At 38.9% G+C, this 20,285-nt stretch overlaps 1 protein-coding gene across 12 annotated transcripts in view; it reads left to right on the top strand.

Moving 5' to 3' along the window:
* GRIP1 (glutamate receptor interacting protein 1) overlaps positions 1-20,285 on the top strand; it is a 721,037-nt gene that overhangs the window by 477,204 nt on the left and 223,548 nt on the right. For all 12 annotated transcript variants that reach the window (XM_054443505.1, XM_054443504.1, XM_063646484.1 and 9 more), the window contains exon 2: positions 6,170-6,250. In XM_054443505.1, coding sequence (XP_054299480.1) covers positions 6,170-6,250 — 81 coding nt within the window. The remainder of the gene's footprint in view (positions 1-6,169; positions 6,251-20,285) is intronic.

The following is a 20,285-nucleotide window of genomic DNA, read 5'->3' as shown; positions in this document are numbered from 1 at the left end:
AGGAGTTTGAGACCAGCCTGGGCAACATAGCGAGACCCAGCCTCTATAAAAAATAATTTAAAAAAAAAGTCAGGCTTGGTGGCATGCACCTGCAATCCCAGCTGCTCAGAGGCTGAGGTGGGAGGAGCACTTGAGCTCAGGAGTTTGAGGCTGCAGTCAGCCATGATCATATCACTGCATTCCAGGCAGGGTGACAGAGTGAGACCCTATCTCAAAAAAGAAGCAAAAGATCTGGTCCCTTTAGGAATATAGAGCACATCTGTGTCTGAATTATGAAACAATAAGGAAACCTGCAGAGTCAAGGATAGACATTAATGCCATGCAGATGCAAAACAAATAACAAAAGGGAGGAGGGAAAGTAGATGGGGGAAATCATCTTTTCATAGGAAAGAGACTATCACAGGGCAGCATACTGCCTCTGCTTCTTGCCATCAAGCTCAGATCATTCCCTAATCTTCTGGTGTAAACTTAGCTGTATGGACCACTCTATCAGATTAGGGAAGGAAATGAAATTAATTCATTCTCAGTAAGTTGTAAGCAGCTCTCCATGTTACAGCCTCCACATACCAAAGCTGTAGAGTCAAAGCCTGTGTAGGACTTGGCAGCCTTCTGACTCTAGGAGAGATCATGAGTGCACTTTTTGCTTGGCCCTAGAAAAATAGGGTTATTTGGATCAGGAATTTTGAACAATTTAATTTCTTTAAATTATGTGGGGCCCTGTGATTGTAGTTACACATCGTTTTAGCAAGAAGAGAAAGATATAATTAAGCTCTGTTGTCAAAAAGCCTTAACAGTTATACTTCAGGAAATCTTGCTTAAATTTCAAAGTGTGCTGTCAAACCACCAGGGAAGCAAATGGAACTGGAAGGCTAGTGTCTATGGGAGAGAAGCAACCATGATATGTTCATGCTGACTGGGATAAAATGTTCACAGGACCCAATTACTTAAAAGATTATGGCTCCCCACCACACAAAACTACCATGTTATCTGAAAGCCTAAAATGGCTTCTTTCTTGATTTTTCTGATTAAAAAATTATAGATAAATTCCTAATGGTGGATCTCCCTTTCTCATCCTGTGCTTCACCTCCACCTAACCCTAAGCCCATGCTCACTCTCCCCGTCGGGTAATCCAGTACCATGTTCTAGTCTCAAATGTAGAGAATAGTGATTCTGCCATCACCACTCCACTGAAAGTGTCATTATCTTTTGTGTATTTTTAGTCTTAGTTTGCACGTAGTAGGTACTAAATTGTGTGGCATTTAATTGAATTCAAGGGACAGATTGTTTCATCCACAGTGGATTTTATTTTGTTCATTCATGGAAACCAGACTTTTCTTTCAAGTTTGTAAGGACATGCATGAGCACTGTGGCATGCCCTGCCTGTCTCCTTGCTGCTGGGAAATGGTCATAGTGTTTAACTGCACCAAATGCCTTATTTTTTCCTAATCAAGATGTTAAGGGGGTCTGCTGGCTTAGCAGGTGCCCCAATTGTGCATAATTAGTTGCTAGGAATTGTTTAGCATAGGCTGATTAGTCTCAGCCAAAGGAAATTAAATTTTCTTTCTTCAGCAAAACTTTGAACACAGCTAGAGATTCCTGAAACCATATTCATATCGGGTTCCTCTGCATAGCCCAGAGTGAGAAATGAGAGTCTTCAGGAAATGGAGAAACAGGAACCAGCCTGATGACACAAGGATGCTGTTTGATACCAAGCAAACGTTGGAGGATTTGAGAGCATGAGGAGACCTGACTCCCTTCCTCACAATGTGATTCTGCCAGCTCCAGCATAGGCAGTTCGTGATGCAGAGTGAAGCATTGCTCCTTAGGTGCCCGCTGGTTGCTTTCCAAGTTTATAAACACCAGCTTCATGTGATCAAAACAAATGATCTGTGTTTGCCCCTCCTGTGTTTGGCACATGAGGAGACTGGCCAAATTGGGGGGAATGAGAGGGACAGATGGTCCCCCTATTGTTCTTCTTCTGCTTTAAGTGTATGCTTGACTAACGCTTTCTGTGCCTTTGTCACCATGTCAATTCTCCCTGTTAATGGAGGGCATTTTTCCCAAGCCTCATGAGATGTCACTCTAAAGGGACCCATGTTCTTCCTTATTGTGACCAACATGTAAGCCCCTGTGGAAGGCCATCATGTGTGACGGTGATTACCTAGCTGTTAAGATGTTAGAAAAGACTGGCAGTGCTGATACCCTGAGATGCCCTTAATGATTGCTTGAAGCATTCATTTCAGCGAGCAGTAGCTCACTAGCTGAATGTCTGCTTTGCCCCATAGTGACTTTTAGTGAGAATCCCTTGTTAATATGATCATCGAAGTCTGGGCTGAGAGTCGGCTATGAAAATCATAATTCTTTTGTTTAAAGACATTATTTTAAAGGTTGATCAATAAATCATTCTATAGTCTGAATGAAAATGAAAGGAAATATATGTAGATACCAGTTTTATAAAGAGTCAGATTTTTTACATTAAGTCAATACTTAATAGCTGTTGGATGATAATGTGACTTTAAAAGGAATAGGCTATCAACCTAGAAAAAGAAAAGCAGAAGTAGGCGAGAATATAGCTTTATAACAAATGTTTGACTTTCTTCAGGTTCTTCGTTTACAACAAATGCTCTAGTTTGAAAAAGTGAATGTAATTAATTCACATATTTTATCAGCAAACATTTAGTGAATGCGTACGATGTGCTAGGTACTGTTCTGATTGATTTCTTTCCTTGTCATTTGACCTATTTTTTTGTTCATTTATATATCTGGTTGTAACTTGAAAGCCTATTTAGTATCTCTCCAATGAAACAAAGGAAAACTATTAACATAGATCTTATAATTCAGTGACTCTTTTAAGGCTCATCCTGGGGATCAGTGAGCTATATTGACATTGCTTTTGAATTTTATCTTCAAAGAAATGAACTGAAAAGCATAAATTAGTTCCGTAGTACCATTTGTAAGTGTTGTTTGCTTTAGGCAACAAATATGTGGAGGAGGGAAGAGTGGGATTTATACAGACACGAAAATAATTGGCTATGTGGCTCATTTTCAAAGGCTTCACTGTAGCAATTAACTTACACCATACAAGGTCTCTGCTGGTACAGTGTGCCCACTCACTCACTCCTGTGACACAGCAACATGTGGACCCAATGACCTATGAAATCTTATTGTCTATCTAAAAGGAAATAAGGTAAAGAAGAAAGAACATGGGACTAAGAACATAAGAAATTCCATCTAGACTCAATTTAGATGTGTGCCCTTCTATTAATTTCTCTGGGCCTTAGTTCCATTTATAATGAAAGAGTGGTCTAGATTTTCCCTTATAAGCATGAAATTCTAGGGATATATCCATAAAGCTGCATTTAGAGACACAAGAGAAGATAGAAGCCTCCATAGTTCTCCATGACTTTATGCTCAAGGGTTTGAAATGCACCCTGGACACTCTTGTCCTTTAGTATCCTACTGTGGAGCCATCAGCCACGGATTCATTCAGTGTGTTTTCTCCATTTCTATTTTCAAACAAGTTTGAATCAAGAGTTGACTTTCAGTAAATCACGTCAAGAGAGCTGGTGTTCATTCTGTGATGGGTAGCTTTTTATAAAAGGCCATAGTGCCTCTAAGGTATTTAAAATAAAGAGACACTCTTAAGGAAAGTCTCTTAAAAACCAAGTGTTATATTGTGCCATGCTGCTCTGCTGCTATGCCCTCCTTAACTCTGATGATCAATGTTGCCAAGCTTCTGCCTCCCTTCCATTAGGAATTATTGCTTTTACACTGATTGGCTTTGGCAATGAGGGTGAAAGCAATAACACTGCTTGGACAACATTAGATAACACTGAACTTTTTCATTCTGGTCCTTTAACCAATTCAAGATTTGGTTTCTAGATAATTATTTACTTTCGCCTGTGCTAAGTAAGGTCACTCTTGATACTGGGAGCAGGAGTGGAGGTTGGGGGTGGTGATGGAGAGGCTGGCCAGGTGGTCATCTATAATTCAGTTTCAACCTTTTAAGGATGTGCTCAACTAGACTATCTCAGTTCTAAATCAAGGAAGTTGTTTTCAAATATAAATGAGAAAACCATTTTACCAGGGTTCACTACTTCTGAAATGCAAACTGGGTACATTTCTAAAGAAATATCTCCTTAAAATAGAGCATCAAGTGCAGATAACCCCAGAGTCTCCTGGGCAAATCTCTTATTGCCATTTATAAAAATCCAACACTGGATTCAACTCAAGACTTTAATTGGCTGGAATCTTGACAAATAGAAAACTGAGGAAAGCTTTTAGGCTTCCAAGATGCCGTACCTAAGCCTGACTGTTGTGATTATTTCCTGGCTCAGTGCTCTATGCTTATAAATACACTGTTTCAAGGTTTTGGACAATGAAAAGAAATACATTTTTAAAGCAGTCTTATAAAGAATCCCAGGTTTTAATATATAGTACATTTGTTTTAAAAGGTGCTAAATGAAGCATATTAACTTTATTAACATTGTGAGAAAAGCACTCAAATATTCAAGTGACAATGGTGGGGCAAAGGGAGAATTTTATAATGTAATGTTTACATTTTGTATTTTCTTTTGTGGATTTTAATTATACTCAAAATGGTGTTTGCAAAGAGAAGAGTCGAAGACCTAAGATACCACTTCTAAAGCAAAATGATGTTGATTGAATTGGTATCTGAAAGTTGGTAGTTAATCTTTATGGTTGGAAGAATATAAAAAATTGTGTGACAAATTAAATATAAACATGAAACAGCGTGACTTCTATTTTTTAAGTTAATTGCCACTTACAGCAGTGTTAATCTTTTCCTTTTGTCATTGCGTTTAAACACCTTGTTAGTTTTATGAAGAAATCATGAATCATTTCAAACCAGAAGTTCATCCTAGAGAGGAAATGAGTTCCTCAGTTTTGAAACACAAGCCATTTAGTTGGGAGAATTAATGTTCTCAGATTATAAAGCCTTGTTCTGAATAAATCCTTGTTATATGTAATAGTTTGTCATGCACAATATGGTTTCTTTAAATTCTTTAACGATTTCCTGCTATTATAAAATGGTAAGAACAACAATAATACATCTTATAGTGTGGCCAGCAGTGACATTTAGATTATCTAGCTTGACTGAATATGCTAGATAATTATTTTACATTCTATTTACTAAAGCCATGTGCATCTTATTCTTGAAATTTTTAAGGTTGTTATTCACCTTTCTTTTACTTTTTATAAATGCCACCTTCCCAATTAGGAAAAATTGTCCTTTCAATTTTAACCTTAATATTTGCCATCCTGGATCACTACTCCTTTATTCCTAGTCAGATAAAATCCTTGTCAAGGTTTAAAAAAAAATCACCCTACTTAGAGCTGGATGGACCCATTGTCTCCATGATCTTGTCACCTGCTGTTTTAATCATTCAGCTTCTTACCTAACTCTCACAGATACATTAAGCTTTAGACCTTCTGTCTTCTCAGTTGCTCTTTTAATAATTCTGCAAGTTATTCTCATCTCTTTCTAAAAGAGCACAAACCAGCTCATTGCAATATATGTCTTCTTTTGCCAAACCATCGTTCCTTCCCTATTCTCAACCTAGCTCCTCTGGTCTTCCCTCTGAACACCTCTATCCCTCTGCTTTGCACTGGCTGCCAGTTCACACTCCCAGGAGGAACCTGCTAACTCTGAGTGGCTTTATTTCCCTTGCAATACTAACTCTGTGTCGTCTGCTTATCTGAAATATTACCTTTCTTTTTACTTTCTTTGTTCTTCTACCTGATTATTCTTAGTGCCCATTGAACTATTTTTTTCTTCTTTGTCTTCATTACACCTATTCACTGGTGCTTATTTATCAATAAATGTAGGTGACAAACAAATAATTTGTGTACTATATTTGCATACTTCTTACCATTTCATAAACATCTTCACGAGCACTATAGCTTTTGATCCTGACAACCCTAAAAAGTAGATGAGAATTTTATCTCTCTTTTATAGGGGAAGAAACATATTCACAACATTTTTAAAGATTTATCCCACAGCTAACCCAAGTATAGGACCCAGGCCTACCAACACTTTCCACTGTACTGTACCACTTCTCTCTCGCAGAAGGATTGCAATCCGTTAAAAATCTTCACTGCATTAGAAACTGGATGGAAATTAACCAAACGCTTCATTGTACCTTTGCAGATGAGAGTCCCTACACTAAATCCGCCAGCCAGACAAAGCCGCCTGATGGAGCGTTGGCTGTGAGGAGACAGAGCATCCCAGGTTAGACCAGACTGTTGGATTTTTCAGCTGTTTTACTTTTGAATCCTGTTATTTGGTGCTTCTAAATAATTCCAACTTGGTAAAAAATAATAATAATAATAAATCATGTTATTTCACAGAGCGTAGACTGAATTCTACACCACTTGTTCAAACAATATTCATAAAAGCTAGACTTTGGAAAACCTTCCCAACTTGTGAGAATTCATCTTGTAATCCATCATTGTAAAATCCTTTGCAAAGTGACTTGAATTTGTATCAACTCTACTCATTTACTTACTCTCATCTCGTTTTCAGGGGATGACTTTCACAATAGCATCCATTTCTTTACTGAACCATAGCTGGCAGCAATAAGGGATTCACAATTGCCACAACAGATCATGTATGCTGGATGCAAAATTATTCTTTTCTTCTCATCTCTTTGAACCTGAGTTTGCTTCCATTGGACAGCTCTTATAAAATTTGTGATTTTGTTTCCTTAGGAAAGTGTGAGTCATATTATTGTAATACAATGAGTCATATCTATGTCTTTCCAACAAAACATTTTGAAGAAATATCTTTAAATGTCTTTACCCCAAAACTTCAATATTTTGAAGCTTTGATTTGCGAATGACACAAAAACATGTAAGTTCTGAAATTAAAGAGGAAAGGAAATTCAAGATGCTATTCAAACAATCTGAACTAGATAATTCATGGAAAAATTCCTTATGGAAGCAATTGTACTTAAAAGAGTTAAAAGCATTAATGCATTTAAACGTTTATGTAAAATGATGTATTCCATATTTTATACAAGCAAATTGAGTACGGCTAAACCTCAGCTACAGGATTTTGGAGTACAATAGTTTTAGCAATTCAGGAGAAACAAAGTGGTTTTTCCTACATTAACTGGAATGGTTTGGCAAATGTGTCAGTGAAAGGAAGAATTTTCCATTTGAATAAAGAGCAAGATGAATCCCATTTGTGAGTAACCCTCTTCATGATTATTCTTTATTTTTATAAAAATTTCAGGTGGTTATTTTTACTCTTATTCCAAAGGCTTAGATTCATTTTGAAAGTGCAGGACTTATGAAGACACATATTATGAATATGTTATACATCCTTGTTTTGGTGCTTTGAAGATTCTAAAGCAATTTGAATTCTGCAATTAGATGGCATCACCCAGTGCCAAGATGTCTTCTATTGTATCCTGTAAAACATCATTCTTCATGCTGGTCGCATTTAGAAAAACTATTACAGTCAGCTCTGGACTGTGTTATTTTCTTTCTCCTTGTCAGCATTAAAGAAATATCCCATTTGAAGTTCAAGAATATCAGTTACCCATCAATTCTTTCTTGGCTGCTCTACATTCACTGGTACTGAGTATTCCACTGCTGGGAAGAAGCAGGAGACTTCCCAGTGTCCTTACAACTCTTTGGGATACTAAGCAAATATGCTATTATCAATGTTTTCTTTTCATGGGTTCTCTAGTGCCACATTCTAAACGACAACACGTTTGAAGGCCTTCCTTTTTCTTAAAGTCATTAAGTAGTTTTTTAAGTTACATGTTAAATACACAGAATTGGTTCATCATAATCCCTAGTTTGTGGCACACATTATTCTTCATCATGAATTTTGTCTTTTCCTTCTCTTCATGTTAGATTTAAAAGTCACTGGAATCATTAACTGTTGGTGAGTTTTACGAGATGTTTTCCTAGAGCTTGACCATTGATAGACCCCTTTTTGTTCATCTCTCTTAAGGTAGGGGCCAGAGGTATTAGGAGTGTTCAGAATCTTCTTAGTTATTTAGAACAGTTCAAGAAAAAAGATTGCACCAGCCAGAGGGCTAAGAAATCAAAGTGGTTAACAGTAGATTATTACTTAATGGTATTTTAGGGAGAGAACAAACTTCTTGGAAATTGCCTCCTGACTGACTAATGACTCATGGAGTTCTGATCCCTTACTGTCTTACTTAAAAGTACCTATGAACTTTTGTTCTGGCAAAAAGAAGAGTATTCTCAGATCTTTGGCCAAGAAGTAACTTAAAGAGAGGTGAAACCCAACATCCAAAAGTCTTGAGCAATCACCTACCGTGTCCACTTTTGCCCCCACTAAGTCCATGAGAGAGAGAAAAATGCACAGAGGAAAAGGCCAAGTAAATGTATCCTTTTTATTATTTACCAGAGTTTCAAATGAAAAATCCTGAAGTGATCTCCTGACCACTCCTGGACTAAGCTGGACCATACAGAGCTGTAAGCGCCAGAATTCAGGAGAGTCCAATCTTTTGGCTTCCCTGGGCCACATTGGAAGAATTGTCTTGGGACACACATAAAATACACTAATACTAATGATAGCTGATGAACTAAAAAAAGTAATAATAAAAATAAAAAAGAATCACAAAAAAATCTCATAATGTTTTCAAAACATTTACAAATTTATGTTGGGCCACATTCAAAGCCGTCCTGGGCTGTATTACAGCCTGTGGGTTGTGGGTTGGACAAGCTTAATCTAGATGACATTTACAGTCTTAGTCTCCTTCTCCTGTGCTCACTCCCAATCCTACTTCCCTCAAGGTATTTTTAACACCCCGGTAGCATGGAAAGATGCCTCTAGAGAAAAGTGCACCAATGAAAAGAAGCCCTAAAGGAGAGTTTGGCTAATGTACTAGTTTCTGACCTTCTCTATGCAGAGGCCCCTCCCAAGTAAGATGCAGCTCCAGGGCCATTGATCTGTCCCAGCTGCTGGGGAGTAAGCAAACACAAGGAGGCTGAAATCTTTTTTTTTTTTTTTTGAGACGGAGTCTTGCTCTGTCACCCAGGCTAGAGTACAGTGGCAGGATCTCAGCTCACTGCAAGCTCCACCTCCCAGGTTCACGCCATTCTCCTGCCTCAGCCTCCCCAGCAGCTGGGACTACAGGCGTCCGCCACCACGCCCAGTTAATTTTTTGTATTTTTAGTAGAGACGGGGTTTCACCATGTTGACCAGGATGGTCTCAATCTCATGACCTCGTGATCCGCCCGCCTCAGCCTCCCAAAGTGCAGAGATTACAGGTGTGAGCCACCGTGCCCAGCTGAGGCTGAAATCTTAACAGAGCTATGGCTTTTGCCTACATCTCCCCTAAAGCTCCACTCCCAGTGGTCCAAAGATGATGACTGGATTTGACCGTTCATTTTAGCACTTTCTCTGATGAATGGGGTGGAATGCAGTGGAAAAAGAGTGTGAAGTAGCAGAAGGCACCTTAAGCTTCTCTATCTAAGTTTTATGATATTTTAAGCTGTTCTTTGAAACTTATTCTATAAATGTAGATCTGGTGCTTCCTGAAGTTAACGTTTATATACATACACAGAAATAAGGTTTCTTAATATGGACTCTACTATTTCCATGACTAATACAGAGTAACTTTAAACATTTCTGTCCTAAAGAGGTAAATCTGAATGTTAACAGAATCATAATTTGTTTTTATTCGTGTCAAAATATATGACTCCTATCTAAACTCAGAATAACTACAGCAGTTATTTTATAATCACAAGCCAAATATGTGTCTTTCATTAAATACCAGTTCTAACCGTAAATCCTTTTATCACCCTCCTTTCCTCTTCCTGAAAAAGGAAATGGATTAAACTCTCTTAGGAGCAAAATGCATTTGCTTTGGATAAAGGAGAAATACATTATTCATGTTATTTGAGAACTTGTCATTTTAATCATGTCTCATATGGCATTAAATGTAAGAATAAAAGGATTTTTTAGTTTTCCATAAGGTTTAATGAAATTTTTAATATGGATGATAGTAAAAAATGACATGAGTGTCCCTATGACACCAAAGTTTAAGTTTGTATTAGAGACTTAATATTTGATTAAAAATATTAGGGAGATGTATTTTCAATTACATTTCTCCCTATTGGTTTTCAAAAATAAGATAAATTCTGAGGACAAAGGTATTCAGAATTAACAGATTCTACCATATATCAATGTTTATTCAAAAGAATCTATTGATTCTCCTGTATTTGACAGATTACTGGTGAAATGAAGTTTGACCACTTGAAGGGTTTGTCCAAGTCATTAGAGAAAATCTGTACAGACTTTGAGTTTGGCATATTTTGCAATAATTTGTGGTCTTGCCCACTTAGAGATGAGGCATTTAATCATGTCTGTCTCATTTGTGAAGGGAAGACAGGATACTACACTTGACCTCAAAGCCTAGAGTTAGTATATTACTTATTTGACTTGCCTCCTCTTTCTATATAGGACTTTTTTTTTGCTTATGTCAGTCTTGATTAATTGCCCAAGGAATTCTGGACAATTGACAAATGCAGGAAGATGTCAAATATTCATATCTATTACATTTCTAAACTTCGGTGTACCCAGGAAAATTTTCTTAAATCTGTATCCAGAATAATGCCATGAATGTTTGTGTGGGATTTTTTTCCCCTCCTAGACTGTAAGAAAATATGTTTATCAATTTGGTCTTAAGGGAGTACAGTTTACATCAGTCTTTCTTGTTGCTCACATTTAGGTATTTGGAAGTGGGTAGTAAAAATATGAAGCTGAGAATCTGAAATGTCCAGTAGCCCAAGATGTGTACAGTGAAGCTGATTAGAATGCATCCAGGAAATTCAACATCTATTGAACAATCAAAGCCTGGAAAATAATCCCCATAATACCATATCCTTGACACCAGGGAGGAGCTGGTAACCTTAAGTTAAGAGGCTACAACAGGAATTTGAACGTTCTGCCCTCTCTGTTCCAAATGTTTCCTGTCTTTGTTATTCATATAATTAGATGCTTCATTTGTGTAATTTTTTATTATTACAGAAGATATATAGTGTGACTTTTACACTAGGACTTTACAGCTATACCACTGTTCAGGTGTGTAAATGCCTGGTTCTGCTTCATCTGGTTAGTTCTACTATTGAGCCCCTCCAAAAAAGTGAGTAACGCCGGAAACAGTGGCTTACTTACACCTATAATCCCAGAACTTTGGGAGGCCAAGGTGGGCAGATCTCTTCAGCCTGGGAGTCACAGCCTGGGCAACATGGTGAAACCCTGTCTCTACAAAAAATGCAAAAATCAGCTAGGGATGGTGGCGTGCACCTGTGGTCCCAGCTACTTAGGAGATTGAGGTGGGAGGATTGCCTGAGCCCAGGAAATCGAGGCTGCAGTGAGGCTTGATTGCATCACTGTTCTCCAGCCTGGGTGACAGAGTGAGACCCCCCCCTCAAAAAGGAAAAAATAAAAATAAACAAAAAAAATGAGTGCATCTCAGGGATGAGAAACCAAAGTCAGTTGAATCAAGCAAGTATGAAATGTCATACAAAGTACACGGTTGCTGCCCAAAGAAACTAAGGCAAAATCTGCTATTAAGGAGGACATGATCAACATGGGGAAAACACCAAGGGATAAGTACCTTTGCTTCTCAGTTGGGCTGTCCCTGCATCCTCGCAAGCGTCCCAGTGGGCCAAAGTGAGGACAGAGAGAACTAAGGGCCAGGGTGTACTCTGCCAAAGCCATTCAGTGTCAGCCTTAAGAAAGAACCTAAAATTATGTTTACAAGTGTTAAAATTACTGAATATTTAAGAAAGTAGCTAAATTACATTGCTTCTTTACAGATAAGTTTATGATTATAAAGTCAAGACTGATAGCATTGCAAATATACCTGAGATTCTGCCCCTCTCCGATGTCTTGTTTTGTTTTCCATAGTAGTTATCGCTATATGAAATTAACTGATAAATTTATTATTTTTTTATTTCTCAGTCCCTAGCTAAAATGTAAGCTACAGGAGGGCAGGTCCTCTATATCTTGTTCACCTGTTATCTCCGGTGCATAGAACAGTGCTTAGCAAATGTTAGGTATTTGATCAATACTTGTGGAATGAATGAATAAGCAAAAGTCAGCAGGTAGATTTTCTCTGTGAGGAATCTGTGGCCCTAAGACGGGCATACTTTCCTACAAAAAAAAGTGCAACAAGTTCTCTGTTGACCACGTGTTTTCTGTCTCATTGTATGCTGCAGCAAATTCTCACATTTGGCCTTGAAGCTCCACCCAACATGACATTTCCAACAAAATGCCTGGTGCCCAGGACTAATGAATGGAATATAGGTCAGCCAGAAGCTAGAGGCTTTGAAAAGCTAGGAAAAAGTTGAGCACCATTTAATAATAAAATTGACAAGATAGGAGTGATTCATTCACGTGTTCTGCTTGTAGAAAAGTGCTAAAAAATATGAGGAAAAAACCTGGTCTATAAATAGAGCAATGCAGAGCCGAACATATTACTTATTATGGCAGGTATGCATTAATTATCTCCTCCAGAGAACTAATCCAGTTTGCTATGTGGCTGGGAGTACATACTGAGTGCTCCTTAAATAGCACAAGGCAAAACCAGCACCTTGATTTGTGTGTTCAGAGCCATAGCTTTCATTAGTTATTTGGAGAAACGACAGTCTATTATGTTTGAACTTCTCTCATGCCTTAGTAAACATTGGCTGAAATACAATAAAGTGGTGCATATGCAGCAAGTGATTTTTAAACAATAATTCTTCCAGCATGCAATTTAGGGGACATTTTTTTGTGGTGACTATGCTTTGATATTTCCCAAATCCCTGTCTGGGAACCCCTTTGTTACAGGAGAGGTGGCACTTGGTCAGTGTTGTGCTCCAGGTACATGTGGTATCGGAGTGACTCTGATGACAGCTAGCAGCAGCCTCCAGTGTCAGAAAAATTTTACAGGCCGACTGAGGATGTGTCCATAAGAGCTATAAGGAAAAAGTCTGTTCCCTCTATTACTTTTGCACTGAAAAAAAAATTAATTCTCCCATTCCTGGGTTTGGTAGACCTTCAACCTAGGGTTTTAGGTGACTTTAGAAAATTAGATTGGGTAAAAGATGTATGGCTTGATTGGCATTGAGGAAAGTGAAGAAGCATCTTACATAGTTTACTGTTGAATAGAAAGGTTGGGCCTATTAATACTCTTTTCTTATCTATTGACCTTATATGACTCAGAACAGCTTCCCAAATTTCAGTTACTCACATGTCATCTTCTTGATTTTTGTTATATATTTGTGTTCCACCTATACTATAATTAATATTATTTTAAGTAAGTTTAAATTGGTATACTTTTTTACTTAGGTTTATCGTAGGCTTTACTATCTGTAATTTTATATGCTAATCATATTTTTCTAATATAAATGTTTTCTAACTCTGAAAATTAAAAACAAAGTTTTCTATGTCACCTTAAATCATCTTGCATCCATCAGTATTTATACACACCTACTTTGGGAAACACTGACTTGGAGTGAGATGCTTCTCAGAAGACATGACTTTGACAACCACAAAACTTCACTTTGTCAGTAGTCAGTAAGTAGTTGTTGATTTGTAGTGCAGAAACATGTCATTTGAATGACAGTGAAAGGCTTTGGGGGCTTCTGTTAACAAATGAAAAGAAACAAGAAAAGAGAAAGAGGAAGTTGAACAATATTATGCCAAAGCTTAGGGAATAACAAGAATGAAATGATCATAGGAGTAACCTAAACCAGAGCGAGAGTATGAGAGAGAGAGAGACAGACAGACAGACAGAGAGAGAGAGAGAGAGAGAGAGACAGACAGACAGAGAGAGAGAGAGAGAGAGAGAGAGAGAGAGAGAGAGAGAGAAGGTGGTGGGAGGGGAATAATTATACAAGTACTAGTTGCCATTTATTTCATGCTAAGTGCCAAGTATTGGACTAGCCATTTTTATGAATATCATCTCGTTTCTTCCTCAGAGACATCACCAGGGGGAAAATAAGTTTTATTAATTCCTCTGTTACACATGAGCAAACTGAAGTTCTTTTATTTTTTTATTTATTTAATTAATTTTTTTTTTGGAGGAGGGAGACACAGTCTTGCTCTGTCACCCAGGCTGGAGTGCAATGTTGCGATCTCAGCTCACTGCAACCTCCACCTCCCAGGTTCAAACGATTCTCCTGCCTCAGCCTCCCGAGTAGCTGGGATTGCAGACATATGCCACCACGCCCAGCTAATTTTTGTATTTTTAGTACAGATGGGGTTTCATTATGTTGGCCAGGCTGGTCTTGAACTCCTGACCTCATGATCTGCCTGCCTCGGCCTCCCAAAGTGCTGGGATTACAAGCATAAGCCACTGCACCCCACCAGCAAACTGAAGTTCTGAGAGCTAAAGTCGCTTGTCTAAAATTACAGGGCTAGAAAACAGCGGACCTTGGATAAATCCCAGTTAAATATAAGTTTTGACCATAATCCTGAGTAGTGAGGGAAGGGAAAAGGTAGTGAAGAGGATCCTTACTTAGAATGAAATGTGAAGACTGACTTCTCGAGGCCAGTTGAGCCTCTGCTCGGAAGTATCAAGAAAGTGTGAAGTGAGCAGAAGCCTCTGAATGTGGGTGATCTCTGTCCATCCAAGTCACAGACTCCATCTCGGTCGTCATTGACTAGAGCCCTCAATTAGAGGGGGGTTAATGAGTAATGGCTTGGGGTCACAGGGCTCATGCCATTATCTCTGTAAGTAACCGAGTACTGGGAGAAATCGAGGAGGCGAACTACCAGGGCTTCAGGTTGTGTTACAGTTTATTCCATACACTTATGCCTTTCAGAGCTTTCCAGTCAAGGAAAAAAATTAAAACTGGCCAAGCAGACTTTTAACTACTTATTCTGAAACTGGTAACACCATAACTATGCTTTATGTTTCCCCTTTAAAACCACAGAATAATGCAAAGCTGTAAGATAACACTGAGAAAATGAAACGAGTCACTGTGTTCTGTGGCATCATAGTCAGTCTTGACTCACTGACTCTGATAATACCTATATATAAATATATAAAATATATGAGATATACAAATTCTTTTAAAATCAAATATTCTTATGCATTTCTAAAACCTATTAAACAGATGGGCTACGCATTAAACAGATGTTATAAAGATTTCCCCTGCAAAATGTGGGTGGAAATACTTTACAGCACCTGGCAAAGTTCTTTGCTCTCTTTAGCAGTTTGATTGCACCTCTGGAACCCCTCTGCCTTCTGCACGGAATGTAAACCACTGACACATTGATCCCTTGCCCTTCACCCGTGCACACTCGCTGCATTCTCCTTTTTGCTCTGGCCCATCCTTTACGTGCTCGCTACATCCATTATAACTAAAATGATCTCTCACTTTTTGATTCTGAGTGTTCCTCTAAACTGACCCTCATACATTCATTCAACATGTAATTATCCAACAGTTACTCACTGAGCAGTCACTGTGTGCCAGGTACTGTTCCAGGTGCTAGGAATATAGATGTGAATCTGGCCTATTAGCCTCTGTCCTCCTGGAGCTGGCAAGCTAGCAGGGGAAACAGGCATTCAGCAAACATTGAATGCCTGGCCTAAGGTCAGGCTATGCTATGTACAATAAAGGGAAATGAACTAGTGTAAACAGTAGAGAGTGGTGGGGGCAGAAAGTTATGGGGTCCATGCTCAGATAGAAAACCTGAGGCCTCCATGGCCTCCAAAGGCCAAGGTTGGCCTCTATGAGCTGGTGACTTTGGAGTAAGCCTGAAATGAGTGGTGAACCACGTAATGATCTGGAGGAAGAGGATTCTAGGCCAAAAGAAGAGCAAATGCAAAGTCCCTGAAGTCAGAACAAGCTTGGCTTTTAAATAAACAGAGAAAGAAACTTCTACTAATAAGTGAAAAGAAACAAGAAAAGAGAGAGGAGGTTGAACAATATTACGCCAAATTGAATGGCTGAGCATGGCCAGAAACTGGGAAGCAAGGCTGAGGGTGTAAGGGATGAGTCTGGAGAAGAGACAAGGCTGTGTCCTGTAGAGCTTTTAGGCCATAGTAGGAGTTTGGATATTATTCTGAGCAGTATAGGAAGCCATTGTAGGGGTTAAGGTATTGATGTAATTTCTTTTTTGTTTATTTTAATTTCTCCAGCTGCTATATGGAAAATAGACTTTAAGGAGACAAAAGTGGAAACAAGAAGACCAGTTAGCAGGCTGCCACAGTATTTGAGGCAAGAAATGATGGTGGCTTGGACTAGGAGGTGGAGGTGGAAGTAGTAAAAACTGGTCAAATTTTGAAGAAAGAAGCTAAATAACCTACTGACAAATTGGATGTGGGTTGAGAGAGGAAAAGAGAGGTCTGGGATAATTCCAGGGTTTTTGCTCTTAACAATTGGGTAAATACTGATGCCATTTACTGAAACAGAAAATAACCCAGGAAGAAATGGATCAGTGGAACAGGGGAGTGGGGAACTCAGAGGAGAGCTTAGGTGGAGATAGAAATTTTGAAGCTCTCAGTTTGTCAATGGTATTTACACCCTTGAGGGTGGGTGACAGGTCTTCTAAGTGGCACAGATAGATTGAGATGAGGTCCAAGGTTTGAGACTGGGGCATACCAAGCCTCAGAGGTTGGCAGTGAAGGAAGATTCAGCAGAAGATATGAAGAAACAAAAGCAGTGATGATGAGGATCAGGAGAATGTGGTACCCTGGAATCCAAGTTATGAGCCACATGTCACTAAAGAGAGAGAGGAAAAACTAGGTCAAATATTGATGATGAGATGAATGAGAATTGGCCACAAGATTCTATAAGAAAGGAGGTTTGGTGACCTGACAAAAATAGATTCGGTGAAAAGGTCGGAGTAAAAGCCTGATTTGAATGGGTTGAAGTGAGAATAGGACTTGAGTAACAGGCAGAGAATGTGGACAACTCTAAACAGAGTTTCTCTATCAAAGGGAGCAGAAAAATGGGAGAGTGGCCAGAGGGAGCATGTGGTCTATGGAGGACTTTAAAATATATACATAAGAGAGGATGCAGCATGTTCGTGTGCTGCTGTGGCTGATCTAGTGGAATGAGAGAAAATCGTGCAGGAGGGAAAGGGGATAAAAGCAAAAGCAGTCTTTGAAGAGGCAGGGGTGCCTCCAGTGTGCACCAATGGGTCAGCGGGAGGGAAGGCAGCGTGGAAGGGCACAGAGGCAGGAGGGTGCTACAGTCCCTGCTGAGAAGATGTGTAAGTCATCTCCTGATTGCTCTATTTCCTTAGTGAAATAAGAGGTGAGGACATCCACAGAGAGTATGGAGGGGAAGGAGATGTTCAAGGCGCAGAGAGAGGGGAGGTATCATTTCAAAGACTGGGAGAGTGGATTACCTAGGACACTGTCAGAGGATTACCCTGCAGTGCAGTATAGCCCTAACTAATAGACCCCTCTTCCTTCTTACAAACCCTGCCTCCTCAAATTAAAAAGGGACAAATTAAACTTACCCTTCTAACGTTGATGCCCGTGACATTCCCATATAGCGTATTCCATTCCACTGGGTTCTCTCCTCTAACTTCTCCCTTCCATAATCATTTTTTATAACACCCAGAATATTTTATTTTATTTTATTTGTTTCCCCAGCTGGAGTGCAATGGTGTGACCTCAGCTCATTGCAACCTCCGCCTCCCGGGTTCAAGTGATTCTCCTGCCTCAGCCCCCCGAGTAGCTGGGATTACAGAGATGTGCCACCACGCCTGGCTAATTTTGTATTTTTACAAAATTAAAAACAAAACAAAAAAACAAACAAACAAAAAAACGGAGTTTTGCCATATTGGTCAAGCTGGTCTTGATCTCCTGACCTCAGTTGGTCCACCTGCCTCAGCTTCCCAAAATGCTGGGATTACAGGCCGGAGCCACCGTGCCTGGCCCAGAATATTTTATATTTTTATTGAAGTTTTCAGCAGTTTCACTCATCCTGTGTCAAGTTGCTCTGCAATTGTTTTCCTGGATTGTAGACTTACATTTAATTTAAGGTTATAGTCCCTTAAATTCAAGAAAATGTTTATTTGTTTTGTTGATTGGTTGGTTGGTTTTAAAGCAGGATCTTGCTCTGTCAGCCAGGCTGGAGTGCAGTGGCATGATCATGGCTCACTACAAGCTTGACCTCCTGGGCTCAAGTCATCCTCTCACTTCAGCGTCCGAGTAGCAGAGACCACAGGCACATGCCACTATGCCCAGCTAATTTTTTTTTAACTTTTTTTGTAGGTACACAATCTTGCCATGTTGCCCAGGATGGTTTTGAATTCCTGGGCTCAAGCAATCCTCCCATCTCAGCCTCCCAAAGTACTGGAATTACAGGCGTGAGCCACTGCACCCAGCTGAAAATGTATCTTTATTAAAAATTCCCCCCACGAAGTTTTGCCCAGTAGGGTTCATAGCAGGGTGCAGCCCATGTTTGTCAAATCAAAGAGTCTCCTTTCATCACCTGCCTTAGGATCTCATCAATATTATAAATCAACCCTTACACAATGATGAAATAGAATGATAGAGTGGAACTCGGAGTGCTCTTACTGATCTTTCTCTAATAAACACCTAAAAAAATATGTGCATGCCTCACATACACATATTTTCCCCTTTGTGTTCTACTTTCACTATTGGAAACTCCACATCTAATTTCTTCTGCTTCAATATTTTTAGACACAGGAAACTTACTATCTTACAAAGTAACCCCTGCTTTTTTACATCTCTGTTGAGCATTCCTTATCCTGATGGACTGAAGTTTCTTATCTTGAACTGCTACCAACTGGCTCTTCTAATCTTTCTGAGCTTCCCCAAAGTCAGTCATTCAGATACTTGAATACATCTATCATCTCTTGCTTGAGTTGCTGTTGTTGTTTAAACCAGATAAAATATATTCCTTCTTCCGGTTCTGCCTTATAGAACATGTTTTCCATATCCTGCTAGTCTTTCTTTAGTTTGTCAATGGTCTTTAGCATGGAGCAGCCAAAAGTAGACACTTTGCCATGCTGTTGGTCTGAAAAGAACAGAGTTCAAGAAAACCATTAGCTCTGCACCCACCAACTCGTCATCTAGCATGGCACATGTATACATATGTAACTTACCTGCACGTTGCGCACATGTACCATAGAGCCTAAAGTATAATAATAATAATAATAATAATAATAATAAAAAGAAAAAAAAAAAAGAAAACCATTAGCTTACCTGATCTGGATGTAATACTCAATTAATGCAGATTATGATTGTATTTTTAAATGAAATAATGATGTTTGTTTATATTGAACTTGCCATTAACTAAAACATATAGGTCTTATTCTTATGAATCACTCTTAAGAGCTAGGTTTCCTCCCTTGAGGGGTAGCACTCTGTGTAATGCTGCGCAACTCTGTACTCTCCATTCAGTTGTCTGCACATTTATTTCTCTTATATTCTGCCAGTAATGTTTGAGAAGAGGAGAGGAGGAAGAGTACTACTAGTGAGCATCTGTTATGTACCAAAAATCATGTCAGTCTTATTTATTTAAAAAACAGAGGTGTTATCCCTCTTCTGTGGAGGAAGAAATTAAGGCTCACAGAGGCTTAGGTAACTTGTCCAAGTCTACCCAACAACGGAGCTGATACCTGAGTTTAGAATCACCTTAATTCAAAGGCTGTCTTCTTTCAGCTATGTACACAGCTCTCGAGTGAGTCAGCTTCTCTTTCCAACTTGGCGAAATAGTCTCTATTCCTGATCATCACATACATCTACTACTCTTCTTAGCAATGAATTAGCTTCAAATTTGATAAGCATCAAATAGTGTTAAGAATTTTGAGCATAGCAGTGCCAAGGACAGAGGTCTGCAGCATCCCAGGCAGAGATCTTGCCTTTTACCCATGCATGCTGATTTGCAGGCTTTGGGTATCATTTTCACTCAGTTCATGGTAGTCCATCCTCTCTACAGGTTATTATGAGAGATCTTTCTAAAATTCCCACTGAAATACTAAAATATCATACCTAGTGTATATTATCTTTCTATATGGTGGTGGTTTACCTTCCTTATTCTTCAGTGGTATAATAATCCTTTCTAAAATGTTGCCAGGACATATCCCAGAGGTCTAAGATTTCTGGCATCCTTCAATATGGAAATTGAGATGCTTGCTCATTCCAGCCTTTCAGCATATTTTTGATTTTTATCTTCATTTCATAGTCACATTTATACATTATTTTAATTATCTGGCTTAACTTTATCTGACTCTAGAAACTTAAATATATTCTAAACAGCTAGGGCATTCTTTTAATATGATTTTGCCTACCTTTGGC

This window comes from Pongo pygmaeus, chromosome 10, assembly GCF_028885625.2.
Source record: "Pongo pygmaeus isolate AG05252 chromosome 10, NHGRI_mPonPyg2-v2.0_pri, whole genome shotgun sequence".
Taxonomy (NCBI): domain Eukaryota; kingdom Metazoa; phylum Chordata; class Mammalia; order Primates; family Hominidae; genus Pongo; species Pongo pygmaeus.
This window is presented reverse-complemented; position numbering and strand designations above follow the sequence as displayed.